Source organism: Sorex fumeus, unplaced genomic scaffold (assembly GCF_029834395.1).
Source record: "Sorex fumeus unplaced genomic scaffold, SorFum_2.1 ptg000045l, whole genome shotgun sequence".
NCBI lineage: Eukaryota > Metazoa > Chordata > Mammalia > Eulipotyphla > Soricidae > Sorex > Sorex fumeus.
The window spans coordinates 5,969,328-5,989,263 of record NW_026606102.1 but is presented as its reverse complement, the minus strand read 5'-3'; the positions used below and the strand labels follow the sequence as shown (position 1 = coordinate 5,989,263).

At 42.4% G+C, this 19,936-nt stretch overlaps 1 protein-coding gene across 3 annotated transcripts in view; it reads left to right on the top strand.

Moving 5' to 3' along the window:
* Positions 1-19,936, top strand: part of NFIA (nuclear factor I A) — a 389,510-nt gene that overhangs the window by 312,897 nt on the left and 56,677 nt on the right. For 2 of the 3 annotated variants that reach the window (XM_056122288.1, XM_056122286.1), the window contains exon 8: positions 18,697-18,875. In XM_056122288.1, coding sequence (XP_055978263.1) covers positions 18,697-18,875 — 179 coding nt within the window. The remainder of the gene's footprint in view (positions 1-18,696; positions 18,876-19,936) is intronic. The other variant, XM_056122287.1, reaches the window with a different exon arrangement.

The window sequence follows — 19,936 nt, the reverse complement described above, 5'->3', positions numbered from 1 at the left end:
TTTCACATTAAAGACAAGCCTTAAACCCCTCACCCTGAGAAAATGTCATCAAATCACTTAACTCGATCTTACGGAGAGATGAAAATATTTATTAGTTTGTTTATGAAACTCCCATGGTAGGAGGACATAGACCCATAACCGTGTTTGCTTTCTTCCATCAGATTTCCACTTAGGTAGGCCCTGTGATCTACCAGCTGGTATCATAAAACATCCTAGAAAGATATTGTCTCTTGACTGCTTTGACATATGCCTGGGGAAGCGGCAATGTCTTGTGTTAATCTCAACGTTAGTCCCACAAATTGGAATCCCTTTAGGAAAATTCTGCGTGGATAACAGGGAAATATGATGGTCGAGAGGGCTGTCCAGTGTACACAGGCAACAATCCCACTGAAAGAAGTTAAGCTTCTGACTATGGTGTGAAACTCTTTCTGTATTCTTGATTATGAAAGCTTCCACTTCATCATTTGCAGCACCTTCTCAAGATCCCACTATCATTTCAGTTTTGTGTGTGTGGATGTGTGGTATAATTAGAGAGAACATACATGTGTATGTATATGTCTTATATATCATTTTCATTTGTGTATATTATATATTTTTTTCTAACTTGAAAGTGTTGCATCTGAAGTAGGTTGTACAATGCCAGAATGAGGCTCTTATAAGTGGGGTAGTATGATGATATCTCTTTATAGCCAGCATTCATTAAACATGTGGTGGAAAATAAGAGAGATGAAGCTTTTTTAGTTAGGTTTCTTAATCTCAGGGAGATAAGGCATGAAATAGTTCTCATCTTTATTACGGGCAGGTTAATTCCCTGTCAATGTGAAGTGAATCTTAAAAGCAGAAATCTGTAGGTGTTCAGAGGGAGATAATGAGATAGGTCTTCCTATTCATTGAGAAGAGTTGACAGTATGACTGTCTCTGTGCAGACCCATGGGTTCCTGTCCTCATAGAACGTATAGTATCGTGTAGGAGAGATACAAGAGAAGCCTTTCAAAGATAATATGAAACCTGCCATCACTTTGTGTCACTTTCTTTCAAATAAATAACCCCCACAGTGTAGATAATGTCCAAGTGAAGCTATGAAAGATGCTTATATGAGTAGAGGCATTCCAGCCAGTGGACAGATTGTGTGTAGCCAGGCAATAAGGATTGAGAAGAAAATATGCTAAGGGTCAGGACAACTGGCTAAACTGCTTCTTTGCCTCTTCACTGGCTCTCTGGAATTTTTTTTAAAGATTTTACCAGTTAAGTGGAGACAGTTCTATTGTTGCATGAACTTTTTCTCCCAACCTCATACTCCGTTATAATAACTGAAACCAGTCTTTGTAGAGAAACTTAAAAGAACACAGAACAATTTGTCTGTATCAGGATTCATTCAGTACCTGTTCAGAGTACTTTATACTTATGTTGCCTTAAAACTGTAGTTCTAGAAATGATCAGAACTGGTTTTGGCATTTACCCATGGGTGCTGTAATTGGGAACTTCTCTAATGGGAGACTGCTAAGTTCACTTACCACAGGGCCCATCCTTGGGTTGAATCAGAGTAGGACTCCTTAGCCTACATGAGATTTGATCTATTCATATTCATGCATATGTTTGTGAGGAAGAGAGAGATGCCCGGTTTAAGAACTATGGAATACCAAAGATTCTTTGTTTTCACCAGAGTTCAAGATGGTTCCCAGCATCCTCGGTTCTCCTTTCTGGAAAATCTACTCAGGTACCCACTCTAACCGCGCAAACTGCCCCCCTTAGTGGTCTGGTGAAGGGAATTGGATAGTTGAGATGAAACTCTTCAGTGGCATCTTTGTGGTAAGAATCATAGAGCTGTGAGAGGCTAACATAAGTCATTATTTGGCTAAGATTTATTTTTAAGGTTGGTATTCAACCTCTTGTTATCTAAGAAATATCTGTGGCAGGTGCTCTATTTTAGTTTTCTCTGTCCCGATTGGGTATTGCATCACATCTAATACTATGGGTTGACATCTCAGGGAGATGAGGCTGGGTTTAAGGAGGGAAAGTCTTGAGGACGCCAGAGTGGTGACAGGCACCCCACCAGTGGAGAGAGTTCAGACTCTCAGATTCCATTAGCTATGAATGGTTCCTGCTAGCATCAAAGTTATAAGTCAGTTGGGAACCCAGAATGATCATCAGACTTCCAAAGGATCTGAAATAATAGAGGGATGTGTTCTTTGTCAGGTTCCCAGGGGCTCAGGGATTTGGATCATAAGGGTCTGTTTATTGTTCAGGGTTACATGGCATAGCCCTTCCTGGATACCACCTGGTGATAAGGTCTTACCTCGGGGTCCTGAAGCTTTCTTCAAATTTGCTGCTGGCAATACTTGGGCTGGACAAGCACCCATTTGTGCACAGCAGCTGCGAAACATAGCCCCATCCCCAGCCCAGGGGTGAAACTTGAAACAAGCCACAGCCAAGGAGGGTCACATCACTGCCAAAAGACTAGTCCTGATTGAACTCAAAAACAGAAGCTGTATTTAAATATTAGTGGGCCAGAGTGATAGTACAGCAGGTAGGGTGCTTGCCTTGCACTCAGCCAACTGGGTTCTATCCCTGGCACTGCATCTGATACCCCAAGCCCCACCAGGGGTGATTCCTGAGCACAGAGCTAGATGTAAGCCCTGAATATCACTAGGCATGGCTCCAAAAGAAAAGAAGAAATTAATGACTACCTTTCACAAAGAAAAGCTCCCTTTGAACACTGCCAAGCAAAGGCAGGGCAGGGTAAAATGAAAGAGGCTGTCAGAGGGAGGAGGCAACTTCCTGGAGCCATCAGCACAGACATGGTGCCTTCTTCACCCACTGGGCCAACTGAGCACTTGGCTTGACATCCTGGAGCCATGGACTCTGATCTGTGAATTGGAGGTCCTAAGTTCTACGTGGCTTCACATTGGAAATAAATGATACCCCGTCTTTATAAACACATACCAGGAGAGAAAGTAAGTACCATGACCACATAAGCAGCCAATCACCATTCTCATTTGGACCTTGGAAATCCCTATGGCCTTCACCTGGTTGCATATTACCTATCCCGAGAACCTCAGACAGCCCAGGCCTTCCACCCGGCGTCTCCTTGGACCCTTCCAGGCAGACCTCTCCTTGCTCACATTCCTTATACCCCTGGAACCTTTCACACCTGACATGTCCTCCACCCAGGGCTCTGCATTGTTGATACTGACATTGCATCACCCTCCTGAGGGAAAGCCCTGGCAGGAGGGCTCTCAGATGCTCTTTCGTACCTGCCTTGGTACCATGAAGAATAAATTTTCTGCTGCAGTAGTGGTGGAATGAATGAAGAAGCTCTCAGATTACTCCTAGAGTACTCAAAAGACATTCAGCCCCTCAAAAGCCATGGGCTCACATTTCTCAGAAGCACCAAGGATGAGCCATGAATAATGGTTCTTGCAGGAATTCTTTACAAGGAATGGCCATAGGGAGAACCATTCTCAGCCTTTCAGTCAAAGAAAACTTGTGCCACGTATGTAGATAAAATTAGGTAGAGATGAAAGGATTTTGGAATATCCTCGGAAGCAGAACATATAAAGTATCTATAAAGGTATTTGTGCCTTTAGAGATATATTAGGACATATTAAGACAATTACTGTGTACTTTTAGCTAAAAATTGAGCTTTGAAAGTTTTTTTAACCAGTACTTAAATTTTCAACTGTAATAAAGTGTTTAATGACCAAAATTTATCTTATTTGTGATAATTGAAAAAAAATCCATATTCTTCCTGCGCCTTTTCAAGTTCTAAGTTTGAAGGCTTAAAGGCCCTCCTTCCTTTTGAGAGTTATCTGGGACAATCATCAGTGATAGTTTAGAGTTTCTTTCTTCTTGAAACTTATGGGATTTGGTCTAAAGCTTTTGCTGTTTTCGAAACAACCATCTAATGATTGATGATTAAGATGCTCTGCAAAGGAAGTCAAGTCTGTGCTTCAGAAATGTGGAAAAGGAGGAATTGGGGGTGACAATTGATAAGAGACGCTGCCCTGTCTGCATCTGGAGGCAGAGGAAGAAAGCCATTGGCAACTAAGCATTTACCTGAATTTTGTCTAAAAAACCATTCCAGGGTCTGGAGTGATAGCACAGCGGGTAGGGCATTTGCCTTGCACGCGGCCCGACCCGGGTTCAATTCCCAGCATCCCGTATGGTCCCCTGAGCATGGCCAGGAGTAATTCCTGAGTGCATGAACCAGGAGTAACCCCTGTGCATCTCTGGGTGTGACCCAAAAAGCAAAAAAAGATAAGTAAATAAATAAAAAATCATTCTAGTTCACAGTGGTGCTCTGGGAATTTTTTTTTTTTTTTTGGCCACATCCAGTGGTAGCCAGGGCTTACACCTGACTCTGTGCTTAGGGACCACTCCTGGTCAGCTCAGGGGACCATACTCCATACTGGGTGTCTGGGATAGAGCCTGCGGTGCCTGGGATGGAACCTGGGTTAACCTCCTACAAGGCAAGCACCTTACCTGCCATAGTGTCTCTGGGCCCCTGCTCTGGAAATTTCTGCTAGAGTTCATTCTCTCTCAGCTAAACATGTGTTGGGCTGCAGGTAAGGACAATTGTACTAGGCAGCTTGTTTTGTATTTTCTTTTTTTTTTTCCTCATTTGAAAACACACGTGCCCTTTGGGATTCTTGGGGGGAGAGGAGGGTTCCAGTCTCGTCAGTATTTCTCCTTGGATCCTTGCTCTTGTGGGTTATCTTTGTGGATCTTGGTCTCTGGGTCACAGCCTCATCACCACTCCTCCGCGTTCCAGGGAAACGGGAGAGAAAAGGCTGTGGAGTAGCGGCCAGCCACAGTCTTACAGAGAGTCTGCTTAGAACTTGGCCACGAGACCAAACTGAAAAGGACTCTGGAAAATCTAGATTTTTAGCTGAGCATTTTGCCTCTCCATCTAAAATTGACCCCTTCTAGGCATTTAACTGGGGGGACCTAGGCTGACTAACAGTAGCATTTTTTTACATTACTCTTTCAGGTAAAAAATCTGAGCAGGCTGGAACCCAGAACCCAAGGCTTGGTGCCGTGTCCTTTCACCCCACCCATGGTTGTACATTTTTTCTCCCCTCTGGGCAGATGTTAGCTGTGCTTCTTTAGACACTTGGTTTCCTGGTTTTCTTACTTGCCACAGATGTAACATAGTCACTTAGATTTTCCCATAAGCATGAAAGAAGCTGTTTTCACACTGTTGGGGCTTTTTTTTCTTTTCTTTTTTTTTGGGGGGGGGTTGCTTTTGTTTTAATAACAGCCATAAACAAATAGCTTAACTTTTTTTTATTAGCCTATGAATTCTTCCTGCTGGTAAATGTGGGGTGACTGTTTAGTGAGAGTCATTTTTACAAAACAAATTTTGAGGACTCTGACTTTTTTCAACATTAAAATTAACTTGCAGACTCCCATTAGCATCTGGAGACCATTAATTTGTTTTCCCCACATGTATGCCCCCTTCTTGATCAGAGAAGCTTGGACTCTGGGTTCAGTGCTCCTACCTCCTGGTGAACAACAGGACAGAGTGCTGTGGGACATACTGACAGAGAACACCCATGGCATTGAACACCTAGCCAGTCCAAGCAAGCCTACGAATTAACCCTGCTCTCTAGAAGCCTACCTCCTTCTAGTTTAAGCACACAAAACAAAGCAACAGCAAACAAATCAGGATTTTAGATGAATAAAAAGCAAAGATTTAAAACCTAAAAAAAAAAAAGTGAGCATGAGGCTAAACCTTATTCCTTCATGGGTCCAAAAATTTATTTATACACAAAGGGAGTTTCAAAGCAAAATTACCCTGGTTCTAAAACTATGCATTCAAGTATACGAAAACAATAGCCATATTAACCCCAGATTTATCGTGCAGCTCTCAAATAATCATGCCTGTTTCTGTTTGGAGAGAGAGTCAGAAGTTTATATGCTCTGTAAACCTCTCTAGCTCTGTAATCCTCCCGGCCCAAACGGAGATCCTGCTCCAAAAATTTCCCTGAGGAAATAGCTCAGGGTCTGAAGTTAACACTATCTCCCAATTTGGCCAAGAAAAATAGACTGCACAGAATTATGAGAATTGAGATCACCTTCCAGGAAGTTGACGTCCCCAGGAAAGGTTGGAGGAGGGCAGTTTCGAAGAGGCAGGGAGGAGAGGGTGATGGTGAAAGCCCTGGTTATTACAAGGGGTCAGGGTCCTCTGTGTTCCTCCTCCCTGTGTCCCTTGGTCTCTGGCCTGGCATAAGCACCCAACAGATACTTGCTGAGGACATACATGGCTGCATGGGTTTCACTGCAGGCAGAAATTTAGGGATTGCTCATATACTGTTCAGATGCTTGTATTTGGCAGCATTCAGGAAAAGGTAGAACATAGCGAGTAAGTACTCACTACGTATTCATTTTCTTTTACATGAAGAGCATCTGTCTCAAGAGGCATTAAGGAGAATGCTGAGATCAAAATGACCTGGTCCCTTTTTATGACCGTTTGCCATTATGTTACCAAAATTGCTGTCCTAATGAAAGGGCTTCAAGAAGGAATAAGCTCTGGAGGTCCATCCCTCCCATCACCATCGCTCTTTCCAGGACCTGGGTCCCATCCCTCAGCCATACCTGCGTGTCACCGTTTTCTTATACAGGACCTACAGACCCCTTTGCCTCTTAGTAAAGCCTTTACTTGTAGAACTTGCTAGCGCTCCTTCCCATGGAGCTGGATCTATTTTGTCCCTCCTGGCTTAGTGCCGTCGGATCATCCCGGGAAAACATGAAGCAATTAAGTACCTGTGCTAACAAGGTGCTGAAATAACCTGCCAACAGACGCAGGTGTTTGTTTATTGTTGGAGTATGTCGTTGGACAAAACATCTCGTTGTCTTTCCACAGAAAGGAAAGCCAGGCTGGGTTTGGTAAATGCAGACGTTTCAGCCCTCACAGGCAGACCTGGGAGGAGTGCAGACAGGAAGTTAGAGTGTCGGTGCCTGGTCTAATGGGAAACATTGTCCCTGGGATTTGGAGTAACTGGATAGTAAAGAGGAAAAGCAGCTTTTTTGCAAAGGCCCTTTAAGTCCCAGTTCAGGAAATTATTAAATTCATTAGCCAGATACTTACAACCAGCTATTACTGCCCAGCCAAAGGAAAAAACAGTGCCAGCAAATGTTTTAAAACTACAACTAAACAAAAGTCAGGAAGCGTGTAATTAAAACTGTACCTTTATTGTATTGTAAAGAGTTTCACTGTGACATGGAAAATATTTAAAGGAGAAGGTTGTTTAGCTAATTTGTCTGCAAGTGAACTGCTCGGTAGAGAACCATCCTAAATTAACTGGAAGGCCACCCACCGAGCGAGCCTCATAAAGAGCCGTGGCTGCTCAGCTTGGATTTGTGGAACTGTTCAATAATTAGTAGATAAATGCATAACTAAAAGCTCTATTACACTAATAATTTGTACTGAGATAGATGTGTGGGACAACCTGCTGGGTTAATTTGTCATCCCCCCACCCCCACCCCCTAAGCAAACTTCTAAAGAGAGTGCTTCAGCCCAGGAATCATGCTCATGTGTTTAATATGCTGTCCTGAGGAGGCTGGGTTCAAGCAGTCTGGCCATTTGCATCCTTAATCTGTTAAAGAGGCAAAATGCCCCAAGGGTGAGTGCCAGGAAGAAGAACAAGGAAATTAACTATGGGGCCCTACGATCAAGTCTTGAGTGAAGAAGCTGTTCTCCATTGGACTTCTACGCCATTCCTCTCACTTCTCTCCACCTCTCTCTGTGTTCTCTTTCCGTGCATTCCCGCCCCTCTCACACACACACACACACACACATACACTCATGCATACACACACACATACACAGACACACACACACGCAGACAAAGGTAAAGTCCATAGTTCTGAGCCAGGGTTCTTAGACATCTTCTCATTGTCCAGACCTCTAGGTACCACTTGTTGTATCTCCGATTCCATCATCAGTTACATCTCTGGCAGTTCTTTGTTTCTGGTATCACTTCATATCACATCAACTCCATGGTTAGACTCACTCTTTCCCCTCTTTATTTGATTTTTATTTTTTTGAGAGTAGAGTAAAAAAATAAAGAAGTAAAACATGTCCCTTGCCTCTCCCCTTTACGTGCAGTCTTCTCTTCTAACAGGGACGCACGCACAGTTGCTTGTTTTACATGAGGCTCCCATGCATGTAAGCTCTCGCGCGGGGCGTTCAACCTCCGCTATTGACAGAGCCATAAATCATGTTAAAGCTAAGTGAATTCCTGTAGCAGGGGACTGTAGCTTTAACAATGTTTATGTAGTATCAGCTTATCATCCATGTCAGGAAAGGAGGGTGGGCGCTGATACTTGAAATGGGAGAGTATGGTCCCCTGAATGCGAATGCGAGTGCTCTCATGGGGAAGCGCGTCTCTGTGCAGCCTTGGGACTGTGACAATGAGTGTGCTGAGTCACTCACCTCTACCAGGCCTTTCTGGATATGTCTGCTCCTGAGGCAAAGTCCTGTAGGTCACTGGCCATTTTATGCATATCTGATAGTGCTCTTTCTCTTCTCCACATAACTGTTTCCTTTTGATGGGTGCAAGACATGGAATGACCCTCAAAATGCCAGGCCCTATGATATAAGAAGAGTCCTCTGTGCGAATCCCTCAGGAATTAACTAAAGCCATTGGCCCTCTTAAGTAGGGGGCACTGGACGCCTCAGTTTCACTATTCTGCCTCCCTGGAGATGTGAGGGTTTGAAGAGCTGGTTTCTCTTGTTGAGAGAGAAGCTATCACCATTTTGACCTCTGCTCAGCCAGCACCCCCCATCTTTCGTAGTCAATAAAATTGCTTTTATTTGGCTGAAAAAGGGGGGACTCTTGGCAGAATTGAGGCAGAGGATGCCCTTACCTAGGTCGGTAGCCCTTTATCTGGGTGGAGTAAAGATTTCACAAGCAATGGTACTGTTTATCACAAACCAAGTTACTGGTTCTACAGTTCAGGCTTCAGGGGCCCAGTGAAACCCAGGTTCTTAGGAGAGGGACCAAGAGTCCAGCCATGGGCCACCAGGTTCATGAAATCAAAGGAAAGCAACTCCCCTTTAACTTCTCCGTAAAAGCAGAACCTGAGTCTCACATATGGTCTGACACAGAGATTCTCTGCACTTGCTGTTGATGTGAATGCACCCACTTTAGACAAGGCACCTCCCTCTACAAGGTCAGTTCTCAGGAAAGTCATTTAGAATCATGCTCTTTTAACCAATGCACAGGCAAGAGAATGTGCACCTGGAAATGAGAAATTAACTGCATCCCCATTGATGTAGGGAAGGACAGATTCCAAACCCCCATAGTCGAGCCCTAAAACCCTCTCAAGACCCATAATCTATAATCACCATGTTTGCAGTGGAGAGGAGTAAGAGCCTCACTGATGCCTAGAGTAGAGACTTGGTCCCCTGACTTCAAACACCAGGCTGATTCTCCTTGATTCCCCCACGCCACACCCCGCACATGAAATCTGCCAGCAGTATGGGTGAACCCTTACAGTCTTTGGGGTGCATTCATAAAGAGCTTTGAATCCAGGCTGCTGCTTTGGAACCTGTACTCCAGTAATGATGTTGCTCAGAAATTCAGCCTTTAACTGCTGCAGGAACCTGACAATTTGGTGACGGGAATTGCTGCTCACCAACACAAGGGTTCCTGTTTGTCAAGGGGTTTCATGTGTTTATTTACTGTTTCTTGCCCTGTGGTTTGTTTTGACATGTTGACATGGAAATGGGAATAAATCAGGCCCTCACTCTTGGTAATCTTCCAAGAAGCTGGGACCCCTCCACGGGAGGGACTTTTTAAAAGTTCTCTTCCGTAGGACTGCAGGATATATGCTAGTATCCTTCTTACCCATATCTAGAGGTTTCCTTATCTGTTCCTGTCAACCTCTGTGGCCATCTAGTCAATGATGGTTGCTTTTCCTGATTGTTCTGGTATTTTTTCTTCTTCATCTCTTAACCGTGTGGCATTGCTGGGATATTATACGGAGGTCCAAGTTCCCTTCCTGGACCAGGAGTATTATCACCTTTGCTTACTGAACAGTCCACTCTGCATTGCTTGTGCTCACAGAGCATGGGTAGTGTTTCAGTTCGCATGTTCCATGCTCACCATGATGGCCATTTAGGAATTGGTTCATGAATGTGGGCTGTTGCGAAAAAAGGTTCTGCAGGGACTGAAAAACTGAAGCGTCGTCTCACTAAGCTTGATCTTACCCACTCTGGACTTTTAAAATCCTATAGGTTTTTCATGATCTGAAAGTAGAACATTTTCATTGCATTTGATTAGGGGCCAGATGATAGAGGTGGTCTCAGAACGCTCTCAATTCTCACATATAAATTAATGTTCTAAATGAGCATTCTCCCAAAATGGCCTGCCAAATCTAATCAAATAGAAATGTCCTTTAAGATAATGGAAGAAAGGGGCCAGAGTGATAGTACAGCGGGCAGGGCATTAGCCTTGCACACAACCAATCTGGATTTGATCCCTGACATTCCATATGGTCCCCCAAGCACCACCAGGAATAATTCCTGAGCACAGAACCAAGAATAATCCCTGAGCATTGCCAGCTGTGATCCAAAAAAAAAAAAAAAAAAAAGATAATGGAGGAAAACTGTACAACATCCTTCCTAAAGCCCAAGTATCTGAAGATTGGCTCCAAGTTATCCCCTGGAATATAACACCCCAGAAATATTTTTAGAAGCATTTATTTCCAAAGGCACGTGTTCCCTTGTTGCAGATTTTTTTTTTAAAGATTTTAGTGTTATTACAATGGGTCGTTTGTACTGAGGTATTTGTAAATGTGATCCCAGAGATGGAATTCCACTGGAATTTAAAGCTAAGAAAGCCTCTGTGATTAAATAGTTCAAACTCTTGGTTTTGCAGAATTAGAAGAGATAAAGTTATTGCATACATTTATAAGCCAGGAAGGACAGAAACAAAACTAAGACCCAAATTCCTTTAATTAGGAAAGATTCCTGCATAGTATCCCAAATAGTGTGGAAAGAATTTAATAGTCGACATGTGTAAGTTGTTTGATGACGGAATCCCAGTAACAAACATGGCAGACCATTCAGGGGAAATGATAAAGACTTCAGGGATTCAGGATTTTGGGAAACCAGACCCTGAATCTGTTTCCATCAGAAGGATGCTGAGTAACACAAGTCTACAAGGTAAGAGGGGAGGCCAATATCCACAGATTGTAGGTCTAAGTGAAAATTTCTAAATGGAGACAACTCCTTAATTCTAGGTTTCTAGGTTAAGCCGAGTTGGAGTTTCCCTACATTTAATCAGAAAGAGACTTTATTTTTTATTATTTTTTTAACTTGGGAAGCACAATTTATTTTATTTTTTTAATTTTTTTAATAATTTATGTATTTATTGAATCACTGTGGGAAAAGTTACAAAGCTTTCAGGTTTAGGTCTTGGTCATACAAATATCAAACACATTTCCCTTTACCAATACTTATTCAGAAAGAGACTTTAAACATCATTGTATCTTTGATTATCAAATCATTGCAGTTGTACCTTGATTTATATTTTGTTGCTGAAATTTTTTCAGGCCTTTATGTGGTTTTCATACTGACGTATTTTTTAAAATCGACGTACATTCTTGTGTGTATATGCATATATACACATGCACATATATATATTTTATCCAAGAGACACTGTAGGAAGCAAGTCTCCGACCCTCAATCATGCCTTTCCCCTCATTGTTTTCTATATAGAATCAGGTCCTTGCACTAGGCAGTAAATTCCATTTTGTTCATTTTCTATCTCCATCCTTACCTGTATTAGCGTTAGCAGTAAGAGAAGACATTCATTGATTATTTAACTGTCTGGCCATGTGCTATGTCTCCTTTCATCCTCACAACACATCCCTGAGGCATTATTAGCTCCACTACACAGATGGCAAAACTGAGTCATAGGTCAGAGATGAGCCATAGTGGGCAAATGAAAGAACCCAAATTTAAATCCATGTTCCTCGTCTTACACCACTTCCCTGCTTGACGCCTACATTTAAATTGAAAGTATACACAAGCTCTCATCCGAGATTCACTGAGGTGCCCCATACCCAACTGGCAGCATTTTATTTAAATGTTGGGTGCCCAGCGCTATATACATTTGCTTCGAGAAGTGACTATTCAGCATGCCTGTGAATTTCCTGCGTACCTGTAACTATCAAAAATGAAATGTTCATTTGGGGTTAAAAAAAGTTTTTTGATAAATTGAAAGGATACATACACAGATGTAAGACAGGGCAGCTTGCTGATGGAATAAAGGTTAAGGAATCAGCCACAGAGGAGCACAGTAAAGGTGGTCCAAAGGTATAAGAAGGAACGTGTAAGCTTGGGCAGCTAGTGGAGCTGTAGAAAGCAAGGAGATTGCCTCAAGACTCTATACAAAGGCCAGTCTGCAACAGAAAAGCTGTGCCAGGACAGACTCAGAGGCTGGCTGGGTGGGAGATCCATGGTTGCCAAGGGCTAAGTGCAAGCAGCACAGGGCAGGTGTTTGGAGAATGGATGGGTATGTGTGTGGCCCCTAAGTCAAGTCCAGCTCTCTGCCTATCTCCGCAAATACAGTTTCACTGGAACGTTGCCCACAAGCTTGTTTCTGCAATATAGATGTCTGTTGCTGCATTATAGTAGTAAACTTGAATAATTACAACAGAAACTGTAGACCTGCAAAGCCTCACCTGTTTACTGTCTGGCCTTCACAGAAATGTTTTGCCAGCCTCTGGTCTAGAGTATAAGCCAGGGTCTTTGACAAAAGAAGGGTTTCTAAGTCACCAACATTGATCTAAATAAAAATGTTATAGGACTTTGGGAGGGTTGTTTTGTTTTTGTTTTGTTCGTTCTGATTTTTTAAAGTTTGATTTGTTTTTTAGTTTGGTCGTTTTCCAGAAGACTTTGGAATTTGATCTTTACCCTGAAGATCTCTAACAGAATAGAATTTAGTGTGGCCTAAAGCTATTCTGGCAGCAATAATAGAAAAATATTAGTGTTTGTTTTGTAAGCCACTGTAAATCATGTTGGTTTCTCTCACTTGACACAGTTGGGGGTTCCTCCTATGTGTCTCTGTGATGGTAAAGATGTGAGCCCGGGTTTTGGAAATTTTGACTTGCCTTGGGTGAGATTGTCACATAGAAAAGTCCCCACCTTCCAAAGATTTGAAGCCATAGCCAAAGTCTCCTTTCCTGTATCTGTGTTGCAATAGTTCCCATAGCTCCAAACGTCTTGGTGTCATAAAAGGCAAGTCTGGCTCAGGCGTGACTGATCAGTTATAGTTCTATATCAAAAAGGTTGATTTCGCACTGGTAAATAGAGTACAATGGTCTTATACATTGTGGTTTTGAGTTTCTGAAGTTTCTGAAATGTGTAATAGCTCACAACCCCAAACAATTCCTGCTCCATTCATGTTTGTGGAAAGCTATATTTGGGAGTTTAGGTTGGGGGTGGAAGGGAAGGTATGTTTTTCCTCCTACTTTCTTTAGAGAATGCTGCTTTATCAGGGCTAGAGCGATAGCACAGCAGTAGGACGTTTGCCTTGCACGCAGCCAACATGGCCGACCCGAGTTCGATTCCTCCACCCCTCTCGGAGAGCCCGGTAAGCTACCGAGAGTATCTCACCTGCACGGCAGAGCCTGGCAAGCTCCCCGTGATGTACTCGATATGCCAAACACAGTAACAACAAAGTCTCCAATGGAGACGTTACTGGGCCCGCTCGAGCAAATCGATGACCAATGGGAGGGCCTTTACTTTACTACTTTACTTATTTTATTAAAATCTATTTTGATAATTTAATACCATCCCAGAGTATCCCAGAGTTCTCAGTGTTTCCTTTTACTCTGTGGGAAGGGCTGGTTTTGTCTGAAGAATTACACACTGGTGATTCGTGTTAAGACTGAAGTTCTGAAGTTCTGTACATGAAAGGGCTTGAGAGGGAGAGAGCTTGGTTCTTTAAGTGAAGTAGTGTGGATATAACAGAACCCCAGGAGCGTTCTGCATCTGAGGGGGAGAAGTTCACTGTAAGATTTGGGACACCCTCTTCATCATTTTTCTCTCAGGTCACCCATAAAAGAGAGACTAGTATTTAAGGTCAATGTGAGACTAGTATTAAGGTCAAACTAAAAATGTGAAAGAATCCATGTCTCTGTCACACCAGTGAGAATCTACCCTGTGGCTCTCCTACAAGAAATAAAGCAGCTAAGGAAATTTTAGGGTTCTTCTGGAGAAGATTATAGTTAAATCCACGGAATTTTGGTCAGATGTGGTAAGAGGACTAGGATTCTTGAAAGGAGTACTCGAATGCACCATTGGCAATGGTGGGAAGGGTTGGCTCTCTTCTGCCTTTCCTAAGAGAATGAAATCCAAGGCTGCTTGTTTCAGAAAAATCTTGTTTCAGCCATACGTGTCTAGAAGGCCTCCTCCCAGACCAGGAATCACTTGTTCGATCCACCTACACAAGGAAGACCCAAATCTTTCCGCGATCTTAGTCAGTTCTGCCCTAAAAAAAGGGAGCACCTTGAGGAAAATATATAATGTTGAATTTTAACTTTCAAACAAAAACAAGACAGCACTTTAAGGTCTAGGGGCGGTGGGGCCAGTAAGTAAACCAACCTGCCTGACCTGCTTTGCTTTTTCTAAGTATCCAGTAATAGGATCCGATTGCATTCAATAACTGAGTCCTATACCCTTTGGGAAAGTCTGCTTCTCCGTGTCATTAATTGTGCCTACTTTGTTCAGAGTGTATAGGCAGTGTCATTGCAGCCAAAGAAACCTGATCCGATTCCTTCCTTCCTATCTTATTTGTAGTCTTTGTGAAAGTCCTAACTAAGCGATTGTTTTCAACAAGTGTGGCCTCTGGTTAAAGTTGAATCCTCTACTGAGATCAACCCAGAATGTAGTGTTCCTGCCACTCCCTGCTGCTCCTGGCCCAGGGTGCAAAGAGCTGTAAACCCCAGGAGCAGCCAATTTTGTAGTGCCTTTTAATACCCAAAATTGTATTAACATCAGCAGGGATACAGATGGATGCACTGCAATAAACTGGAACCACTTGAGAAAAGCCTTTATTGACTCTCAAGTAAATAATGCACATTTTAAAGGATCTAAATATGCATTTACATAATGTGCTATAATTTTTTATTGTGTCAACGACTCACACACACACATCCATAAGAGATGTTTTTCTCCGTCAAAAATTTGGACTCATCCCATTCTTTGTGCATTGCATTAGCACCATGCCAGACTCATAATATGGGTGTCTCTTCTATAGGGCCCGATCTGACAGTCTCAGAGTACATTTAGTGAATCATACCAGTGGTATGATTGATTGGTGTAGCTCCAACGACACTTTCTAAAAGGGTTTGGGAATATTCCTTCAAAAATATAGGCACACTGAAAACATCTAATCAAAGATGAAAGGGACAAAGACAAATAACGGGAGAGAACCACTCTCCCACACACACATACACACAAAGACCCAGAAATTTAGACATTGCTGCAATCTGAAGCTACAACCTAGAGTTTGAGCTTGAAAGCCATCAAGAATCTAATGGGTCTCATTGTCCTGAAGAAGAGAGCAGCTAGCAGGTTCTCGGGAGCAACAGCATATGTTTGATCATAATATTTAGCAGAATGTAGGGATGTCTGTTGCACAGCGGTTTTCTATTTGAAGAAATTTAAGCTCAGGATCTCGAATGATTTATTTTCTGCAAGTCCATGGCATGAGAAAGGGGTTGTGCAGGATGACCCTTTGAAATGCAGACTCAGCAACTGTCTGATTTGAAGCTCCAGACTAAATGACTTCCTGGTACTAATTAAGAACTAATTGATCCTTATAAATCAGTCTCTGTAGGATTAATCCCATATAGTGCCATGTGCTCCTAAGTCTGTCTCAAAATAAATGATGTCCTGAAGAAAAAGCGAATACATTGCTTTTAGTGAAATAAACGAAGGTCTACATTTAAGTTCTTCATGATTTTCTCTGATCCATTTAACAACAACCAAAAGGGGTATTTATAACAAAAAGAGTGGGGGCTTGCCAAAGGGTGTAGTGGCAAAGCCCTTTGCCTTATATGCACAGGACCCTGGGACCACAAAATAAAACAAACATACACGAACTCTTCACCACTCCCTCCCCTTTGGCCCCTGGTCATAATAATAAATAATAATCACAGTAACGATGGAGATGTTCCTGCCGAATTATGTCCTCTATTAATTTTCTTTCACTTTTAGCAATGTGATATTTGTTCAGGTGAATTTTCCACCCTGGCCACCTTCTCTGGTGGATTTCATAATCTAGCCATCATTCATCATTTTCCATTAGGCATCTGAAGCAATGCTGCTTTCATCCTCAAGGTCAGCTTCTGGCTTCCCCAGGGACTCCTGACAATCAAGTTGCTACCATTGTTTGGCATGCTGCAAAAGTTGACTGGATCATTTTGTGGTGCTCAGTACATTCCTAGCCTCGTTTGGGAAGTGCCATGTTCCTACTGTGGTCAGATATGAAGTACTGGGTTAAAGTTTCTTACTACCAAAAAGGAAAATAATACTACATTAGATGAAAAGAGTCCTTTGATTTCTTACCACCAACAGCACGGTCTGCGTAGAAGAGAGGCTCAGAGCCATTTCTTTATTTGTCTTGTGGGTTTTCACTTAAGACACTTGTGGAATTCCAAGATTTAACTTCTATTGTATGAAATTCAGAGTTTTAACAGTTTTTCTATAAACTCACTGGTTCTTTGCCTGGTGGGGGGAAAGGTGGGGAGGATGTTATTTGGTTGGTTGGGTTTTGGTGTGGGGGCTACACCTGGCTGTGTCCATGGACTATTCCTGGCTCAGTCACCAGGGTTCGTCCCACTGGTGCTCAGGAGACCATGTGGATTTGGGGATCAAACACGGAGCTCCAGCATGAAAAGCATATGTTTTATCCTATGCACTCTCTCCCCATTGCCCCCGAAAGCAGTTCTAAATCTACATTTATATAGATATTTTATTTATTGCTATTCCAGTTGTTCATAGTGCCTTCAACAAAATTTTCCTGATTACTGAACATTGTACTGGGCATATCATAGAGAACAATTAAATAGAAAAACTCCTTACTAAGTTGGAGAAGATTAAGAGAACAATCAGTTCAAGGGCTTGGAGGTGATATGACTCTGCTATGAGCAGCTTATGCCCAGGGTATCTTCAGTGGTATGATTAATAGTCAAAATTGGTGTAAATTGACTGGGATACACCAGAGTTAGTGCCTGTGAGTATTTGTTGGACATATTAAAGATGGCGTGATTTAAAGTGTCCCATCGAGTCCTCTCCGCAAGACTAGACTGTTGGTTTTCCTCTAAACCCCAGTTGCCAAAACTAGAGATGACATTCTGTGCTACAAATGTTTAACCAGACCAATCATTAGTTGAAAGCATCAGAATTCCAGAAGGTATCCCAGTATGGAACAAGGACACTCAAGGGGGTCTGGTCTGTGGCAAGTGCCTCCTCCTTTGAGTCACTCAGCTGTGACCCAGGGATAACTGAGGAGGTGGCCATGTCTTGCACAATTAGGCTGCTCTTCAGTTCTGTGTTTCACTCCCAGTCCTTGTCTTAACAAAGTCTTATTCCCTCCTCTTTGAGGCATTCCTTTGTTTTCTCTCCACAGGGACTCCTTAAGTTAAATAATTCAACCACAAAAAAATGAGGAAAGAGCTGTGCTCTCCTGTGCTTTTGGGGGTGGAGCTATTTCTCTGTGAGAAGGACGAGCGTGGCTCTCCCAGTAGTGCTACTGTGCTCAAGTCTTTTCAACCCACTCTCCTCAGGCTTTGCTCATCCTTTGTGAGGCTTTACCAATGGCCTTCTATCTCAAGGGCAAAAGTTCTCTCAGAAAAATTATTAAGCACCTCACATAAGTTTTTAAACCTAATCTTCTTGTACCAAGGGAGTGTTGCAGGGTTCAACTATCAGGGAATAATAGCTGTCTGAGGGTTTTATCAGTTTTTGTGGGCAGAGGGCCAAGGGTTTAGACAGGGTCAGTGCCTCTTCATCCTGTGGATTCCTCTTATCTAACACGTACGCATTTCTGAGTTGGGCTTAGAGATGGCAAAAAGAGGTAGGGGTGGGGGTGGGGAGGTGACCCAGGCCATCCACAAAAAGTGAGGTGCTGAAATCACACAGGTTCATTAAGTGATCATTTACTACCGACTTCAAAAAAAAAATTTCATCCTGAATTAGTCCCTAGAAACTTCCTTGAAAGGGGTCTGAGAGCCTTAACAATGAATTATTGTCTATGGATAGCTCAGCATGAAAGGGGATCCATATGGGCAAACTAGAATTTGTCATATGTAATGTCAGTTAAATCAGGTCTAATCTACCCAATACATTTTTTATTGCTTGCTTCATTAAAAAGGCTCTTAAGGTAATGAATAATCTTCAGCTTCACCAACGATTATTAATGCCTTTATAACTCATGTCCACTGAAAATAGAAAGACAGCTTGAAACTCTATCCTAATCTAACCCTCCATGTTGGTCCTCGAGCCCGAAGGAAGAAACTCGAGGCGACCAGACCAGTGTTAAATTCACTCCCACGAGCAGCTCTCTGAAGTGGGTCAAAAAGGAATTTAAGAAAGGAAGGTGCTTTAGGGTGAGACGCTGTGTCTAAGCAAATGCTCTCTCCGTTCTAACGCCCACATTTTTTTTCCTCCTGCAGCAAGTCCACATGCAACACCATCGACTCTTCATTTTCCGACGTCACCCATCATCCAGCAGCCTGGCCCTTACTTCTCACACCCGGCCATCCGCTATCACCCTCAGGAGACGCTGAAAGAATTTGTCCAACTTGTCTGCCCTGACGCTGGTCAGCAGGCTGGACAGGTGGGGTTCCTCAATGTAAGGAAACCGCTTTTTTCCCCCCCGTTTCTCTAGAAATATTAACCAAATGTAAGAATGACAAGGGGGGACCTTAGGACCTCGTGACATTGCATGCTAATGTTCTGCTGACTGACTGCAGGCAAATGTCATATTTATTCTAGATTGTGGGAAAGTTAACTTGCTCTAAGAGTGATTGGCTGGGCTTTCAAAACAGTGTTTGTGTTAAATTCTCAACTGTCAAGTTTATGGGGATAAATCATCGCAGTGTGAACTGTATAACCTTCTACGGTCTGTGGGCTGATAATTCCACCTCATGTGTACTAACCCTCGGGCTTGCAGGGTTGACAAAATAGAAAGACCAAATAATTTAAAATAATGATTTGGGGGTGGGAGGGAGAGGTAGGGGGGAGAAGGGGGCACAGATGTTTCAGATCAACTGAGTTGATATTTTTAAAAAATACAGTCTTCTAACACTTTAGATCAAGTTGACCAGTACTTGAACTCAAGATGTTGGAAGTATAGTTTATTATAGTTTGTTATTTCTGCAAGTAGTTATCTTTCCCACTTATCTTTGTATAAAGCTAAACAGTATTCAATAACTCCAAATGAATTTTTTTCACTCCCCTCAAACCACACAATCACAACCTAAAATCATATCCCAAATATAATTGGAATTCCAAATGTAATTTTTTAAAAAATTACCAATTTTATGACAAGTTAGAACTAAATATTTCCAGGGGATAGTTAGTTCCAGAGCCAATAAAAATAACAATAAAGAGTTCCCCAAAAAAAGAAGAATGACTACCATAAGATCAAATTAAATTTCCCGTTTCCTTCAAATAACTGCACAGAGCCACAGAGTAGCCCTAATGAAACTCGTCTGATTTAGAAAGTGATATCACACAGCCCTATCGCTGATTTCTCCCCTTGCAGAAATACCTGATTCTGCATCTCTGAAACAGAACAGGCAGCTTGGACTAATGTCTGGTGATGTGTTAGCAGATACATTTCTGTCTAGACAACAAATCAATATGGTGCCTTTTCCTTTTTGCTTGTGTATTCATTTGCTTGGCTTATTC